Genomic DNA, 16,252 nt, shown 5'->3' with positions numbered 1-16,252 from the left:
AGAAATAGCACATAATAGCATTCTCTCAAGACGTGTATTCTGAACGTACTGTTATAAAATAACCAACATTTTCTTCCCCCTCTAAATGGAGGTCATAAAATGGGAATTGAGTGAAAAAAGCTATATATTATTTAGCACAAAATAAACTTGGCAGAGGAGGCAGTTATCCCAGGAACAGGAAATACTAGCACAGCAGCTAGAATTGCATTGAAGAGTTAATTTAGAAGAAATCGTTAGGATGGCTGGAGACCAAGAAGTGCACTATGACAAAGGGCAGAGGGGAAGAAAAGAGAACATCTAACAGGTCTTCCAGGGAAACACTTCAAATCCAGCCTTGGGCCACAAACACTAGAAAGATTTAACCATAACCATATGGTTATGCTATGAGATAATTTTAACATACAGATTTTCTACCATGATTTCAGGACAACATTTTCCTGGGATCTGAAAATAAAGTATTGCTAGCCAAGACATTTCCAGTTGGTTTTGCAAATAAATACTACATCTATGGAGCCACCAACTAAGACTTTTTGTGTAAATAACATGTGACTCCTGTGCCTGGCTCACTGTGCTTGATACTGAAATTCCAACACTTACTTGTGTAAAAAATCTTGTTCAGATCCCTGCTCCGACTCGTGCTCCTGGATCTGCTCTCCCATTTGTCTGGTGTTCTCTCTCAAGACAGTTGAGGTGAGCTGTGGTGGTTGCAGTGTCCCTGGAGTATGTATATTTTCGTTCCTGTTCAGCCACGAGCCTTCTAGACTCTCATCTACAAAAAGGACATTTAAAATTAATTACAGTCCTGATAAGGGGCAGTGCAGTGTTACCACTGTAGGGATTTGTTCAGCCAGCTCTGAAGGAACACCTCACATTAGTACTGACAGCTTTCCAGCTGCTGACACGCTTTGCTACAGTTAATTTTAGTTGCAGCACTTTCTCCAAATCTAGATTTTCAACAGTTTAGTAGCTTTTCAAACAAGTGGATAAATGCTTGAAATTATAAAGTTTTCAGCTCTCATTTAATTTTGTGTTCTTTCAAGGTAGGATTATTACAGCTATTCTCAGTGATAACACAAGGTAGAAATACTTAAACCATCAGAAGTCATTGCAAGTATCGTACTGCAGCACTACCTACGTTATTGCTGGGTGTCTTGCATACATCTACCAAAGATAATTAATTCCCAATTCCTGAGTTTAAAATCTAAATGTAAGATTGTTAATCTCATATGCACACAGCGACGAAGATACAGGTAAATACTGAGTTTGGAGGTCAACCTCAGCAGTTCAGTTCTGCAAAAATCATGGCATCCTGAAGGAAGCAAAAGAGTACGTGAAGAAAGGAAGTGGTATTTTATCTACCTGAACTCCAGGCTGGCTATGAGAAACTGAAGGACTTGTTGCATGTACTGCTCAACAGAAGCTCTAGTGGAGAATGGGCCAGATCGTAGAAGTGCCTATGCACAAACTTTTGAAGACTATTTTAGCAAATTCCTGTATATTCAGGCAAAGTGGCATAGGATCCTTTACTGAGTAGTTACTACCATAGATACTGACCTTAGAAAAATCCCTGACATTTAAAGATCCCTCTTACAACTACTCTGTAGTGAAACAATTAAGTTTACATTCACAAAAGTATACACTACGTCATATGGATGAACTGGTGAGAAATGTGCTATCGTAGCCAAATTGCCAGTGAACAGGCCTGAAGTCACAGAAAGAGCACAGATACAGACACTGGATATCAATACTATTTTAAACAAGAGAAGTGATCTCCAGTGGTCCTGCAAAAATACAGACCTGTATAAGAACTTCTGCCTTGGGTTTGCTCTAATATCCTGTTAATCACCAACAGCTCCAGACTGAAGCATAGGCAGAAAACCAGAAGTCCATGACTAAGAAAGGTGTAAAGCAGGTAACAAATACCTGTTTCCAACTTCAGTAACAGCTTTTAATAGTTCTGAATCTGCAAGGACTCGCAATGGTATTTCCCATGAACACAGGTCCAAGCTCAATGGGACCTTGCAGCTGTCTTGTTTTTACTACATACAGAATATATCATACAGTTCAGCAATAACTGATGAAACTATAAGGACTCCTAAAAAGGAAACTTAATATAGGTACAAAATGAGACAATCTAAACCCACACAAACCTTCTACTCTCTTTTTGTGGAGTGGTGGCCGTCCTTTCTTATTCCTCACTGAAGAGGCTTTGCTGCTGCTGCTTCCACTGTTAACGGACATTCTGTCGTCTTCACCACCTGTAACTAGTGAGTTTCTATAGGAAATGAGTGGAAGCCATACATCTTCTCTTCTTTCCATCATCTGTTCTGTCAGAAACTTCTCCAAGTAGGAGTGACTGAAAATAAAAGACAATGAGTATAGAGACACAACACACTGTTCCCTCTTTAACTGATCTGCAGCCCCAATTTATGTTGTTGAGAGCTTAACATAAATCCTGCATGATGTTTCATTATTTGATAACATATGCTGATAGGGCATTGTATCTCTGACGGATTAAGAGTATACGGCCTTCCCTGAAAACGAGCTAACACATTTAATGATGCCCAGGTTACTCACAGATAAACAATACAAAATGTTGTCTCCCCAGCATCTTCCTCCCGCATTTGCCTGCGATAATTCGCAGCACACTCTACTAGAATACCTTTTCTGTTTTGCTTAGTGAGGAAGCCACCTCTATATACTGCTACTGTGTCAACAGACAGACTGAATTAGAACCCCTGTGGTGAGGATGTAGGCTATCCTTTTGCATCTTGGAACAAGAACAATGGCTTCTTCTACAAGCAGTCATTTTCTGATAAAACAGTTGAAAACCTGTTCCACTGCCACGAAGAAGTCCAATACACACATTAACTAACTTAAGGGTGGAACCAAACAACCTCCCTCCCGTGTTTTCTGTCTGCTGTTTTATTAAATAGTGCGAATGCTGCTTCCTTCCTGTTTATGTGCATACTGAGTAACACCCAAATCCTGCACCGAAGGGCAAATTCTTGGTTTATTCTCCTTCTCTTTTACAGTACCAAAGACTGTTAACACTTGAGTGTTTCATGACTTCATAGAATCCATCTGCAGAATAGTCATGGAAAATGGGAAGTTTTTCTGCATCCAATTTATAGAGTGCACAGATTGTGCCCAAATTGTGAGGAAGGAAAAACTACAGCACTTGAGAGTTCTTTGCTGATCAGACGCCAAAGGTGAGGTAACTTTTTCTCAGCATCTTAGAGGAGCTTCGTAGTGGTAGTTCTCACCAGCTTCAGCAAAGATAGAAACTCTCAATTTCCAGGAGACAGAACACCCCACTGAGCTCTGTCTGATCTCGTGTCAGACACCCAAGAGTCGCTTGTCCAGTCTAAGCTAACAGTCTCTATTTGAGAAAAATAAATGGAAAAGAATGCCTTCACAGGGCAATTCACTTCTCTGCTGTCTTACACGAATTCCTCAGAAACGCCCTGCCTGCCCCTCCCTTGCGTGATTGTAACTGCGTTAGTATAAATCTTTCTTTGCTAAGTACAAGAGTCTGGCACCTCAGATGTATAGTTTTATATTAAATCCATAGATTTGGATATACCCATGTGGCTATCACTAATTGTGGAGATCACTGATAAACCAAGAAGTCAAACAAATAAATAGGATAGGAAAACTAAACAAAATCAATGTTGCTGCTCCATTCCCAAACTGGAAACATCTTGCTTTTCTTCTTCCAAATAAAAAACCCCAGCAGTAAACCAGAAAGGAAGTAGGATCCCTGTAAAAGAGCAGTATTTGCTGAACTGTGACAGGAAGGGTATTTTGTACCAAGGGCAGATGACACATGCAGACATACTGGGCAGACAGTTCATTTTTATGAGGTAGGGAAGCCAAGCTGAAGGACTTACGGGAGACAGGCAGCTCTACGCTCATGAGACTTTCAGGGTTATTCTAGAGCACTCCACACTAACAGCCCATTGCTGAGTTTAGGGACAGTAACTTGGCAGGAGGAGACAGAGCTGGGGCAGGAGGTAAAGGATTCTGTACGCAGGACTCCTCCACCAGATGGTGGTCACGTACCTTCCTGTTCATAGGCAACCCTTTCGGAGGGAGGGGGAAGAGGTCCCTGAGGATTGGAGGAGTAGTGCTACAGAGAAGGGCAAATCAACTCTCTAGAGTATAGCTGGGTATGTAATGTCAGTGAAGCACTGTGGGCAATGCAGCCACTGCCTGATGGGTGCAACCACAACAGGTATCTCAAGGAAAGGAATGCAGATTTCTCAAGAACACATCTTTACATATAAGCAAGTTATCTTGACTCTTTTCATAGTCACCACAGCCAATGGAATCCAGGGCACGTCTGAACTCATCCTAAAGCAGTAATTCAGCAAAGATCAGATAAATCATGCCCTAAAGGACCTATCTGTTTTCACTGATCTTCAAATTCAGCAGAAGTAAATAGTTCAGAGACAGATGACTACAATAAAGACAGATAGATAAACTCATCAATCTTTACAGTCCTGCAAAGAAGCCAGTAGCTGTGTGCAGGCACCAATGAATGGGGAACCTTTGAGAAGAAATAAGAAATGGCCACATAGAAGGCAAAGGAACAAGAACTCCTCACATACTTAATTTCAAGGATCAGGTCATGTAAACTGTACACAACACTGTAACTTTGATTTCTAGACACTGGAGAAACATGGAAAGGATGATGAAGGATAAACTTAACAAAATTAGACAGGAATCAGGCTAATGGCACTTAAACCCACAGATGCAGGAGAATCTACAGTTCAGCTAGGAAGATAGTAATAAAATTCTATTATCCTTAAGTCCTGTCCTGAAGAAAAGGCCAAAGGTTGTCAATATTCAAGGATATAACAATGAAAAGCAGTTTCAGACATTGAGTACCAAGCTAGCCCAACTGGATCATCCAGTTCTGAAGCTCATTCAACTATTTCTTCTACTATGTTTGCTCAATTGACAAATGACTGATACAATAAAAGACTCAAATTAGTTCAAGTGTGTATATGTTAAAAATTATATGAAGTTAATAAAGATATGCTGTTCCCAGGCTGAAAGTCAAAACCACAGCACTGCACCAGCTACTAAGAAGGAGAAAAATGACTGCTTATTGCTAAACCCAGGACAATAACATATGTAAAGCTTTAGTATTCAGAACTGTTTATCCTATTAGAAAATTCCTTTAAATCAAATGTCTTCACAGAAAAAGTACAGAAAAGTTTGACATAAAGAGTTAAGGTAGTTAGACTAGATATATATGACTTCCTGTGGTCAGAAAATCGACTGGAAAGATATCTATAACCATAAATCGTAAGATTTATGGCAACTGCACTTTTTAAATGGCCGTAAAGCTATTCAAAGAATTCAGTTGTACACTGGGCACGTAGTGCTTGGCTGATTTTTGACTGGAGACCTCTTCCTTTTTCCCTTAATACTTCTGAGCAGCACCAGATTCTGCATATTTCCACATAGCATAAATGTACAGCATTCTCTCTGCAGCGATGCTGACAAGCCCATGCTGTGAACTTGCCCTGAATAATGCAGTTTTCTCTTTGCCCATTGTGTTGATATCCACAGCCTCTCTTGCCAGTCTGTTCAAATGGTGCTCATAACACAGCATCTCTTGCTCTTTATTCAGATCTTATCAACATTACCTCTGATTTCACCTGCAGCAATTACCACATCAAATTCAGGCTGCTTGTTTTAGCCTGTCAGGTCTCCAACACCCTGCTCTATCCTAACCAACAAGTGTCCTCTCCAAGCCTCTTTCTCTGACCTGTTGTGCCAGTAACAGAAGCCTTGAGAAACCTTTATTTCTAAGTTTAACTCAATATATTAAACTAAACAACAAATATACATTTACATTTTATGGAAGTATCTAACAGAAACAGATGTTCACTGTGGTGTTCACAGGCTTGTAAATGTCCTGCACTGCTAACATTTCATTTCCTTTTAATTCTAGCCTGGAAAAAGATAGGTTTTTATTTTTAGTGCCCCATGGGAAATTCTAAGGAACATTGTTTTGTGAGGTCTCAAACACACCTCATCAGTGGATCTGAATCTCTTTTTCTCATTCATTTTTATTACTTTAAAATATAAAATGATCAATAACTGTGTATGTGGAATGTCTCGCTGGGAATTCCTATCGCCTGTCAGATCATGAGAACATCAAACCAGAGAGCTTAAACACACACTACAGTGATTAATAGAGCCCAGCAAAACCCACAGAAGAAAAGGAGCATTACTTACACAGTCTTCTTATCCTGTCGCAAGAGTTTAGAAGAAAATTCACTAAGCACTTCAAGGAAAGCAAGGTTAGGAGGTGGATAGTCTTGTCCTTTTTGATTCTGGTATTTGAAGGCAAACTCTATGCCATCTCTACAGTAAAGAAACAGTAATGTTTTCAGATGTTTGTAATAAAATTTAAAAAATGTTGCATGTCACGGAATTCTTTGTATCTTTACATCCCATCATAACTTTTTCTTTTCTCCTTCACTGCTAGCAGGCACCTGCTTTTGGACAAAGGGAAGTTGAATGTTCTCTCTCCATTTGTCAGGATTCAGTGTCAAAGACAACATACCTCCAGTCACGTGCTAAGAAGGGACTTACTGCAGCCTAAGAACTTACCAGGTGCTGAAAGCTCTGCCTCAGCAGGAGCAGCCAATGGGCTCTTGATTCTGCATGAAGCAGAAGCTTGCAATAGGAATAATACGTAAGATACAACACGATCTTTTGCATTAAGAGTCAGAGAACTGGCGTACCAGAACATTGATATGTGCACCTCTGCCTTATCTTTGCTTTATCATTTGAAAATAATTTACTTTCACATTATCTAATAAGGACGCATGCATATCTTGAACTTCTCTTTTGCTTGGTACAGCGAAGTGCCTGGTAGCATTTTGATCATGCTTTGCTCATCTTAGTCTTAATGACTTAGTCTCTGAGATAGCAAACATTAATATTTTAACCTTTTTATGGCATGGGAAAGTCAGAATATTAATTCAGCAGCACCCTTCTACACTTTCCGATGCAGCAGTTATGTAAAAAGCTTAAATCCATTTAAAAAAAACCCTAGAATTCAAAAATATTTTTTAATATCTTTTCATAAAAGCCCTTGTTGCCTACAGAATCCAGTGGTGTGGTATAAAGAACCATTTACAGCTGTTAGATACAGTCCACACAAACATATGTAATACCAGTGGCTTTACCTGAGATAGATGAACACGGCCAACCCAATAAATTCCAATAAATAGTTAGATAGCAACTAGTTTAAATTCCTTTCTTATATATACACATGTACAGCCCCCACCATTTTTCTACATAAACTATACAGGAGCAATTAAGATTCCATACCTTTAGAAAAGGGATGCTCAGCTAAAGGTTTCGTCTGAGGTAATATAAAAATCTAGTTTATTTACCACCACTCACTTGTGTAGTGTGGCCACAGCCTCTCTTGTCTTGATCTGATCCAAGCCAAAAGTGAGGGCAAACCGACGAGCCAGTTCCTTAATTCCACTAACATGGGCAGATGTCCTGTCCAAATTGGGACCTTGCTCCTGAACAAGCTCATTAAACAGCTAAAGAAAGAATTTGGTTGTTAAAATCTGTGAGCTAGGAAACACTTGTCTTGAGAAAGACTTTTGTTCTTAACCTGTTATTGCTAAGAGTGGACATGCTGATGACATTTTCCTCTTATATTCATCTTCTAATCCACTGCCAATTGTCCCCCATCTTGTGCAGATGATAAGCCTTAACCAGAATTTTGCACTTACCTTCACTGAATTGCATCTGTTATTCTCTCAACTCATCAAGGTGGTTCTGTATTCTGATACTCTAAAATACCTGCATCACCATTAGATCAGCATCTTTGAATTTAGGAAGCAAAACTGCTGTTCCATCAATCAAGACAATACTTTAAGAGTATTACTGAGTTTGGAACCTGCTTGGTAATGCCTTTTCAGTACAATAACGAATTACTCAGTAGTTTTCCAGTCAGTTCTATATCTGTATCTATCTTTCTGCTATTGCCATTCAGACCACATTTTCCTAACTTGCTAATGAGAATATCAAGAGAGACAGCGTCAGTCACAATATTAAATCAAGCTGCATTAAAGCTACTGTTTCTCTGATCTCCACAAACTCTGTTACCATATAATTAATGAAAGCAGCTTAATTTGACATGATTTCTCCTTCACAAAATCCTACTGACTGTTACCTATCACTCAGGCACTTGCAAATAGCTCATCTAATTATCACCTCCCCCCACCCCCCTCCCCCCGAAATTACACCAAGCTGACTGCCCTATGGCACCTGGCTTCTCCCTCTCTCCAAATTTAAAGGCAGGAACTACTTTAAGACCCGACGACTCTTCTCAAGTACATCTGTTTTTCTCATGTTTTCACAGATCTTTCTCAGCTTCCAGATTGCTACAGAAAATCCCTTAGGACTCTGGAATGAATTTTGGGAGGCTTCAAAAGGATTTGAAAACATCTAGTTTATAGAAGTGATTTCTCTTATGTGATGGATATAGTTAGTACTTCAAGGGCCTAAATGGTATTTAGTGAAGCACACACTGCTGTTGGCAGAACAAGGATGGATTTCATCATCAAGCCAATAATTTGTGGTTGATGTAATATTTTCAGGGAAAAAAACATGTTTAACCACATTGGAAGACTCTGATTAGCCTCAAGTTTGAAAAAAATCAATCTGTATTTAGACAAAATGTAAAGAAGATGCATTACTTCCAGCTAATTGAAAGTCATCCTCATTCTTCTTGTTCACTAGGTACCAATAAGCAAATGCTAATACTCAGCTTGGACCAAACTGCCTACAAAGCTCTTCTCTCCTTTTCTTCCATTTTCATCTGACCAAAACTTTCCCAATGTGGTCTTGAGAGAGATTAGCGAGACAAATGAGTACTGACAGCCTGAATTGAGGAGCAAGAAGATCTCTTATCAGAATTGCAGTATTTTCGCTCCATTGTAAAGGGCATCACAGAAAATCCTGTCCAGTATTTTTTGCACTGAGGCATTTCTTACAAAAAAAATCAATATTCTTACCTGTTGCAAACTGAGAATGAGTGTCTTTGCACACTGGATTTTATCAATTTGCCTTGTTTTGCTCAGGGTTTCCTTAATGATATCTCCATAGTCATTGTAGTACTAGGAAAACAGGGGAAAAAAATCTCTTTATATCCTTAAACTGAACTTCTTACACAATTTCTTGCATTGTCCTGATAGAAAGATTGCTTGTGGTTCTTGTTTTAAAAAGGCAGCAGTTGCTAAAAACCCTAGTCTCAAATCCCCATCTTTTGTGTGAGTGGGAGGTGATGTTTCAATATCAACATTTAAACTGATTGGCAGCCTGTACCCAGTGATGAGGTAAGGAAATCCTCTATTTGTTATTATCTTTAGTAAAATATATGTTGAAAACCGAACGAAAGAGCATTTCCTACCCCAAAGTGAGTGTTTGATGAACCTATGGCTACAGATTCTAAGAAACACCAGTACATTGAGCCCCCAAGTAAGTATGCTTGTGAGTAGCTGTTTGCAGACATGAGCACACAGGTGTGAAGCTCCATGTACAATGCAAGGTGAGTTAGATAGCCAAGAAAGAAACCCACTGAAGCCAGAAAACTGAGTAAGGAATTAGCCTGTATGAAGTGCTGGTTTTCTTGATGTTAGAGGAATGGTTGCTGAAAACCACAGCCTTTGGTACTGACCATCTGGGTAAAAAAATCTGTATAATCATTAAAACTTCCAGGCTGAGAATATAAAAAAATCTTTTCCAAGCAGTATTCTTTCAGCCTCATTAAGATTTCTGCACTTGCAATCACTTATTTTCATTCCCTCTAAAATATTCCTCCTGCCTTTATTGGTATAGAGATCCTTCTAGTTTGTATTCTAATTTAAATTCAATTTCTCTCACTCACCCCCAATTTCAAGAGCAGGAGGGGTGTGGTGAGAGGAGAAGCAGGGAGGAAACTAATCTGGATCGTGACAGCTTCAGTTTGAAACTCCTGCTCTGGAAAAAAATCCCTAAGCAAGACTAAGCCTGAGCAGTGACATAGCTGATGTGTGTGTGCATTGGGGATTTTATTGTACTGCTGCTCCTGATGAACAGGAGGAGGAGGATTTAAAGTCAAATCCTTTGTATTTCATATCAACAGCTCAAACACCGTCTATAGTACAGGACCTACTCTCCACTCTATCTTCAGCTTTTCCTCTTTGATTGTCAACTTTGTGATGACTGATCCCTTACAGACAGGTTTTGTGTGGCTTGGCATTGTCGGGACTGCTAATGTGCCTGGTTTCTGGCAGGTAAACTCACCAGACCACGGTGCAGTGGTAGCTGAACTAAATTTCATTGGGCCTAAACACTGTACGGAAGCAGCATAAGTTGGCAAGACATTCAGTTAATGCACACCCACTTCGAGCAGTACTATATAGAGCTTTTTCTCTTTTACTGCTTTCCTGTTTAAAACAATCTTTTCTCACAAAATCAACCTGCTTCCTTATGGCAAGCACCAAGACTGGGAGATTGCCAGTGAGATATGACATTGAACAGAGAACTGTCACTGAGGATTCTAGGAATGAATTTGAGAGGCAGAATAAGAACTTCTCTGTAGAGAGGAGCCTCTCTGGAATCACTCAGCACCTTGTAGGACCGACTTCTGGTGCTGCCTTTAATAAGGCACTCCTGCTTCACAGGATAGGAAGTTCAGAGCTCACTGCTTCTCAGTGACAGAAAAGGAAAATAAAGGAAAAACTATTACAAAAATCAAATATGGCTGAATAAGCTTTCGAAAGTGTTCAATCTTCTACTGCACTGGAAGGGTGAGAAAGAGGGGGCCTGACACTACAGATCATTCAGTTAGGAAGAGGAGAGTACACTGAGCTGTACCTTCATATAGTGCTTGAAGATATCTGCTGCTGCATGCATGTCCACAATGTCATAAATTATCAGCTTACTAAAGGCAGCCAAAAGGTTTCTTCTCTTATGTAAAGCTTCTATTTTGTTGGCTTCATCTTCTTCATCTCCCTCTGAAAGCAGCAACAATAAAACATTCATAAGAAACTGCGATGTTCTAAAGCTATGTTATCAGAGAGCAGCTTCTGGAAAAAAAGTTCCTTAGCATGGAGCAGGGATTTTTGCTAAAATGAAAGGTGTGAATTCTTGAGTCCTGCCTATGGTAGGACTTCCAGGAAAGCTCAGGAACATGACACGCCAATGACCGAGGATGCTCTCTATAGTCCTGAGTAGGTACTGAACATAATCCACATGGAACTGAATCACTTATTTCCTTTACCCTGTAAAAGGCCATGGAAAAGACTTCTTGAATACTTTTTGCTGAACTTATGAAACAGAGGATATTTGGAGATGATTCATTAATGTAGCTAAGCTACAAATATTCCACATAAGGAAAATTAGAAGCAGCAATACTTGTACTGCATGCCTAGGATTTTCATATATGAAATCTATGACTCTAAAGCATCAATAACAACAGGGAGTTAAACTGAGTTGTAAGACACATTAATATTGAATAGCAATGTTGTAAGTATTAAGTCCCCATCTAAGACTCCACTCTGTGACTGAAAATGAAGCTACGCACAAAGTTAAGTACAATATCTATAAAAACATATTCCACAACTTAGATAAGAAAATGAAATCAGCTGTCACAGTTATGATTAAAGTACATATTCTCTGGTACTGAGAAGAGCTTATTCTTGGAGGGAATCTTACAACCAGTTTGAAGAAGTACAGAACTGGGCAAGAGGAGGATTAAGTCACGTATGTGATCAGAGGAAATCTCTCATGAGTGGAGTTAACTGTAACTCTGTAAGCACATTTTAATACTGAGATGCTTTAACCCACAGAATTGAAGCCCATTAGCACACACCCACCCCCTTTCTTATTTTTTGTCACTACTGATGTGTTCTGAATACCAAAAGTTATAAATGGCCAGACTGACTTCATGAGTCAGAGTAGCATAAGGGAATGGACATTACATATAAAAAGATCTTGATCCATCTTTTTACTGCCTTCCCAGTTCAATCACAGGATATTAAAGAACAGCAAAAAAACAGACACTGTCCTCCTAAAGTCTATCCTTGATGTATTATTCTGAACATCGAACTCACAAAGTATGATTAACTGCACATGAATTTCTGATGAAGGTGTACTTCAAAATGCGTTCTTCCCAGGAAACCTTAAAGAGATGCTCAACAAAGATGCTAGCTACTGAGGAGCTGGGGAGCTAGAAAACTGAAAGCATCTTTAGGACCAGAACACATTCTCCGAGACCTTAGTTCTACATATTGCTGTCTAAAATAGCCCCTGTGTGTCATGCTGACATACAAATAAGTGAATAATGTGCAAATTCAGACAATGTGCCAAAAAGAGCACTATAGTACGTACTCAGCAGCTCTTTCACACAGCTTGACTATGTGGGAATCCATCACTGTCCAAAGCTATTTAGAATTTGGAAATTGGATACCTCTGTACTTGCATTTAGGCATTTATAACTCACAGCAGCAGCACCAAGTGATCTAAAACCAGACCTAAATGACAAATCTGCCTCTCCCTGACTGAAAGCTAAAAATCTCATGTCATCCTCTGAGGAGGCAGAGATGGGGCTCACCTCAGGCTCTGGCCTCTCAAAGTGCAGCCACACACAAAGGCCTAGGAATGAGCAAGGAAGCAAGCAAGTATACTTGATACTTTTCCCAAGTACTTTCCCTAGTCTCCAACCACATCAATGATGTCCTGAGCTTGATTTGATTATTCTGGGGGAGGAGGAGAAGAGGTGTTTATTTAGTAACTGCAGTTTCTTAAGACCTTCTTTGCCTAGAGCTTTGCTGGTAAGGTTTGTCTTCAGGATCCTATAACTCTGCTGGAAAACTCTAAAGGGTTTCTCTATGTACTGTTCCATCGTACTTCTTCCATTGAAGCCATATTAAATGAAGCCTGCTGCTGAGATAAGACTGTACTGTTCTGGAAATAAATGTTAAGAAAAATATAGAACAGTAAAAGAAGAATAATTTTATCCAGATTTATGGCATGTAGTTACAGGCCAGTCCCATGCCTTCTGAAAATATCTTAAAAAATAAACATACCCATGCTCTGGTTTTCATCATCTTGGTCAATGAAGACATGGTCCATCACAAAACTGAGAAGCTCTGACTGGAGGCCTGAATCTGGATTGAACACCAAAGGCTGAAGACCTTCTCGGCCTCCAGTCATCAGCTGATGACTAAATATCATCAAGAGATCACAGAGCAGCATGAAAGCCTGAAAGGCAAAACGGAATGAATGCAGAAAAGAGTGTCAGTCAGTAAGTACAATATTTAAATCTATATAATATATACAAATATGCATTTATATATATTTTATATATACATAAATATAAAATTTGTCTAATTTTCAGATATGCCCTGCTATTATTAAATGTCTTTAACTGTACTCAATTGCAGTTGTTTGTGTGCTGTGAAATGTGTTTCCTGTAACTTTAAAATTTGATGTCTTTGATTCCTGTGTAAGGTTTACTACCTCTTCCATGTCAAAGGTTGATCTATATCAAACTTCCATTTCTTCTCTATGAAAAAAATTCTAAATCTACCTCTGATCCAAGAACTGTAGCCAAACTTATATTAAAGAAAAACCACCTCTTTTGATAAGCAGTTAGACAAGTTAAACGAGCACAGAAATGAACATTATGAAAGAAAATCCAAGCTCAGTCACCGTCAGATCCTGAAAATACAGAGAAGCAGCTGCAGACAAAGAAATTCTTGCAGAATTTCATCCAATCTCTGCAAAAAGAATCAAGTACCTGCACAGCTTTCAAATCTAGATAAAAACCAACCACAGCACAACTCTTAATGATTTATGCTCATTACTGTTACACCCTCGCTACTTGAGAACAGAGAGAGAAGGCAGCTACTACCAGCTTGTTTTCTTTCAAGGGCTTATCTGCATGCTCTCATGCATGAGAATAACACTGTTTTCCCCAGTGGCTTAAGTCAGTGTTATAGTCAGCTGTATTCATTTGCACTACATTCAACACCTGAGCACCTTTCAGAAAGTACTTTTTAATCATCTTATTTTTTCTGTCTTTAACCTCAGGTTCTGAAAACTGAGAAAGAGAGGATGGTTCAATGTCTGCGTGTGTAAAAAGACTTCTAGAAGGTCAATGTTGGATGTGCTGTCTCTTCCCCAGAAGCCTGCAGGAGTCTCACTTAGGGCACTGTCAATCGTGATTCCCAGGCAGGTGGTAGGCCAGAGGCTTCTTCAACTGAACAGAGGTTGTGGAATAGCTCTGAGAGAGTAATGAAATCCAATGTAGGCTTTAATTCAGTCCCATATTCCCCCTTTACAAAGAGCTGAACAGAAAAGATAAGTTAAATGTGTGTTTAACACATTTTTGAGCCAAGCCTAAGTAAAAGTAGCAAGTGAGAGCAATCTGCTTTATAAACTTTCAGAATGAAATCTTTGTGAAAGCTGAACATCATAGCAACTCACTTCTTGGAGTATGTTATAAAATCTGAATGAGCTATACTGAGACAAGAACAAACTCATTGTAAACTATGTTCTGCTTAGGCTTTGGAAACGGATGCCACTATTTGGGATTTTTTTCTACTGGATCCAGAAAGTTGTGATTCATTTCAGTGATGATCTCACCTGCTCTAAAGTCCTCTGATAGTCAATAGAATTTAGGCTCATCTTAATGTAGACTTCTAAAATAGAGCACATGAATAATGCACTGAATTATTTATACTATTTCTGTCCCATATAAAGACAGCAGTGGGTTCAGATACAGATGTCTGTGCATTGTAGCTATGTCTAGTCATTCAAACTGTCTAGGAAATTTTGAAATGTTTGACTCATGTTTCTATAAAGACCTAATAGGTTTTTTCCTTCCTTTGGTATATACGTTGATCTTCTCTGGAAAGAATGCATAGATAAATAAGCAAATGAGGTAGGGAGACAATACAATTTACACAGAATTCTCGAGAAAGAAAAAGGCAGTGAACCAAATGGATTAAGAAGTAGTCCTGCATTTGCAGCAATATACTTTTCAAGGAACAGAATTTAAAGACCAGAGAGGTGCCAGTTGTAAGGGACCTCTGGTCTAACCTCCTCTGGCTGGGACACTTGCTGTCTCTAGGTAGTTGGTCATGGCTTTGTCTTGCTGAAGCTTGGAAGCTTCCACAGATTGTGAACTGCAAAGGAGCTTCTAAGAAAAGCTGGAATTGCCAATGAAAAACCCAACATTGTGGCTACCAGTAATGAGAGAATAAAAACATGCCGAGGTTTATCAAGAACAAAAAAACCCTATTGCACCAACAGGAAGGATCATTTACCATTTGTTGATGTAGAAAAGACATTCGTGCTAGTTTAAGCTAGAATGGTTGGCATTCTCATGAAGGTAGATGATATATTCACATTATATGATATTAATAAAATATACCAAGAGTAACTACTCAGAATATTAAAAAACAATTACTGAAGTTAAATCGGCTGGAAGACAATGACACATCGGGGTCTTTTAAAAATATATAAACCAGCAACATCTACAAGCCTTTTATATTTATATTGATCAAGTTGCAGAACGTGTAAATGCCAAGGAGAGCTATCTTTCAAAAAACCAAAGATGACTTAAGAAGTATTATCTTTTAGAAAAACACAGGCAAAAACCACAGGCCAGTTATTTACAGTCTTTGCAGAATCTTGGGAGGTCTGATAGAAACACAATCTGTAGACAACTAAAAGATGTCAAAAGACTTGATACAAATCAGCATCTAGCCATAAAATCCCAGCAAACAAACCAGCCGTTTCCTTTTCAAAGACTGAATTATTTCAACAAGCCCTTCAATTTAATTTCTTTTATTTCAATTTCTAAACACATAGAGCAGAAGCTTCCCATTCCATGCATGCACGGCTTCCCAAAAATCTAAAACAGAGAACTGGATAAGTAAACTGAGCCATAAAAAAATCTGGTACCTTATTATGCAATTGTATTTCACATATTTACTTCCAGCATATGTGTGCATGCACATACACATGCAGAGAGATGCATGCACTTCAGTTTTCAGTCAGCTATGAAACAGGGAAGGACAGCAACCTAAGCTATTATGCTTATACAGATGAGAATCTAAAACACCTTCCAGATATTTATATCTCTATAATGAAGACACTGTTTAAGTACTTGACTCTGATTTCTCAAGAAGATGTAACTATTTGTGAAGTG

General features: G+C 38.9%; 1 protein-coding gene across 3 annotated transcripts in view; it reads right to left on the bottom strand.

Moving 5' to 3' along the window:
• Window positions 1-16,252, bottom strand: part of STAG1 (STAG1 cohesin complex component) — a 183,435-nt gene that overhangs the window by 5,884 nt on the left and 161,299 nt on the right. For all 3 annotated transcript variants that reach the window (XM_065675112.1, XM_065675113.1, XM_065675114.1), the window contains 7 exons: window positions 13,122-13,296; window positions 10,909-11,048; window positions 9,066-9,167; window positions 7,435-7,583; window positions 6,256-6,384; window positions 2,151-2,356; window positions 598-769 (listed from right to left, as the gene is read on the bottom strand). In XM_065675112.1, coding sequence (XP_065531184.1) covers window positions 598-769; window positions 2,151-2,356; window positions 6,256-6,384; window positions 7,435-7,583; window positions 9,066-9,167; window positions 10,909-11,048; window positions 13,122-13,296 — 1,073 coding nt within the window. The remainder of the gene's footprint in view (window positions 1-597; window positions 770-2,150; window positions 2,357-6,255; window positions 6,385-7,434; window positions 7,584-9,065; window positions 9,168-10,908; window positions 11,049-13,121; window positions 13,297-16,252) is intronic.

This window comes from Lathamus discolor, chromosome 3 (genome assembly GCF_037157495.1).
Source record: "Lathamus discolor isolate bLatDis1 chromosome 3, bLatDis1.hap1, whole genome shotgun sequence".
Taxonomy (NCBI): domain Eukaryota; kingdom Metazoa; phylum Chordata; class Aves; order Psittaciformes; family Psittacidae; genus Lathamus; species Lathamus discolor.
This window is presented reverse-complemented; position numbering and strand designations above follow the sequence as displayed.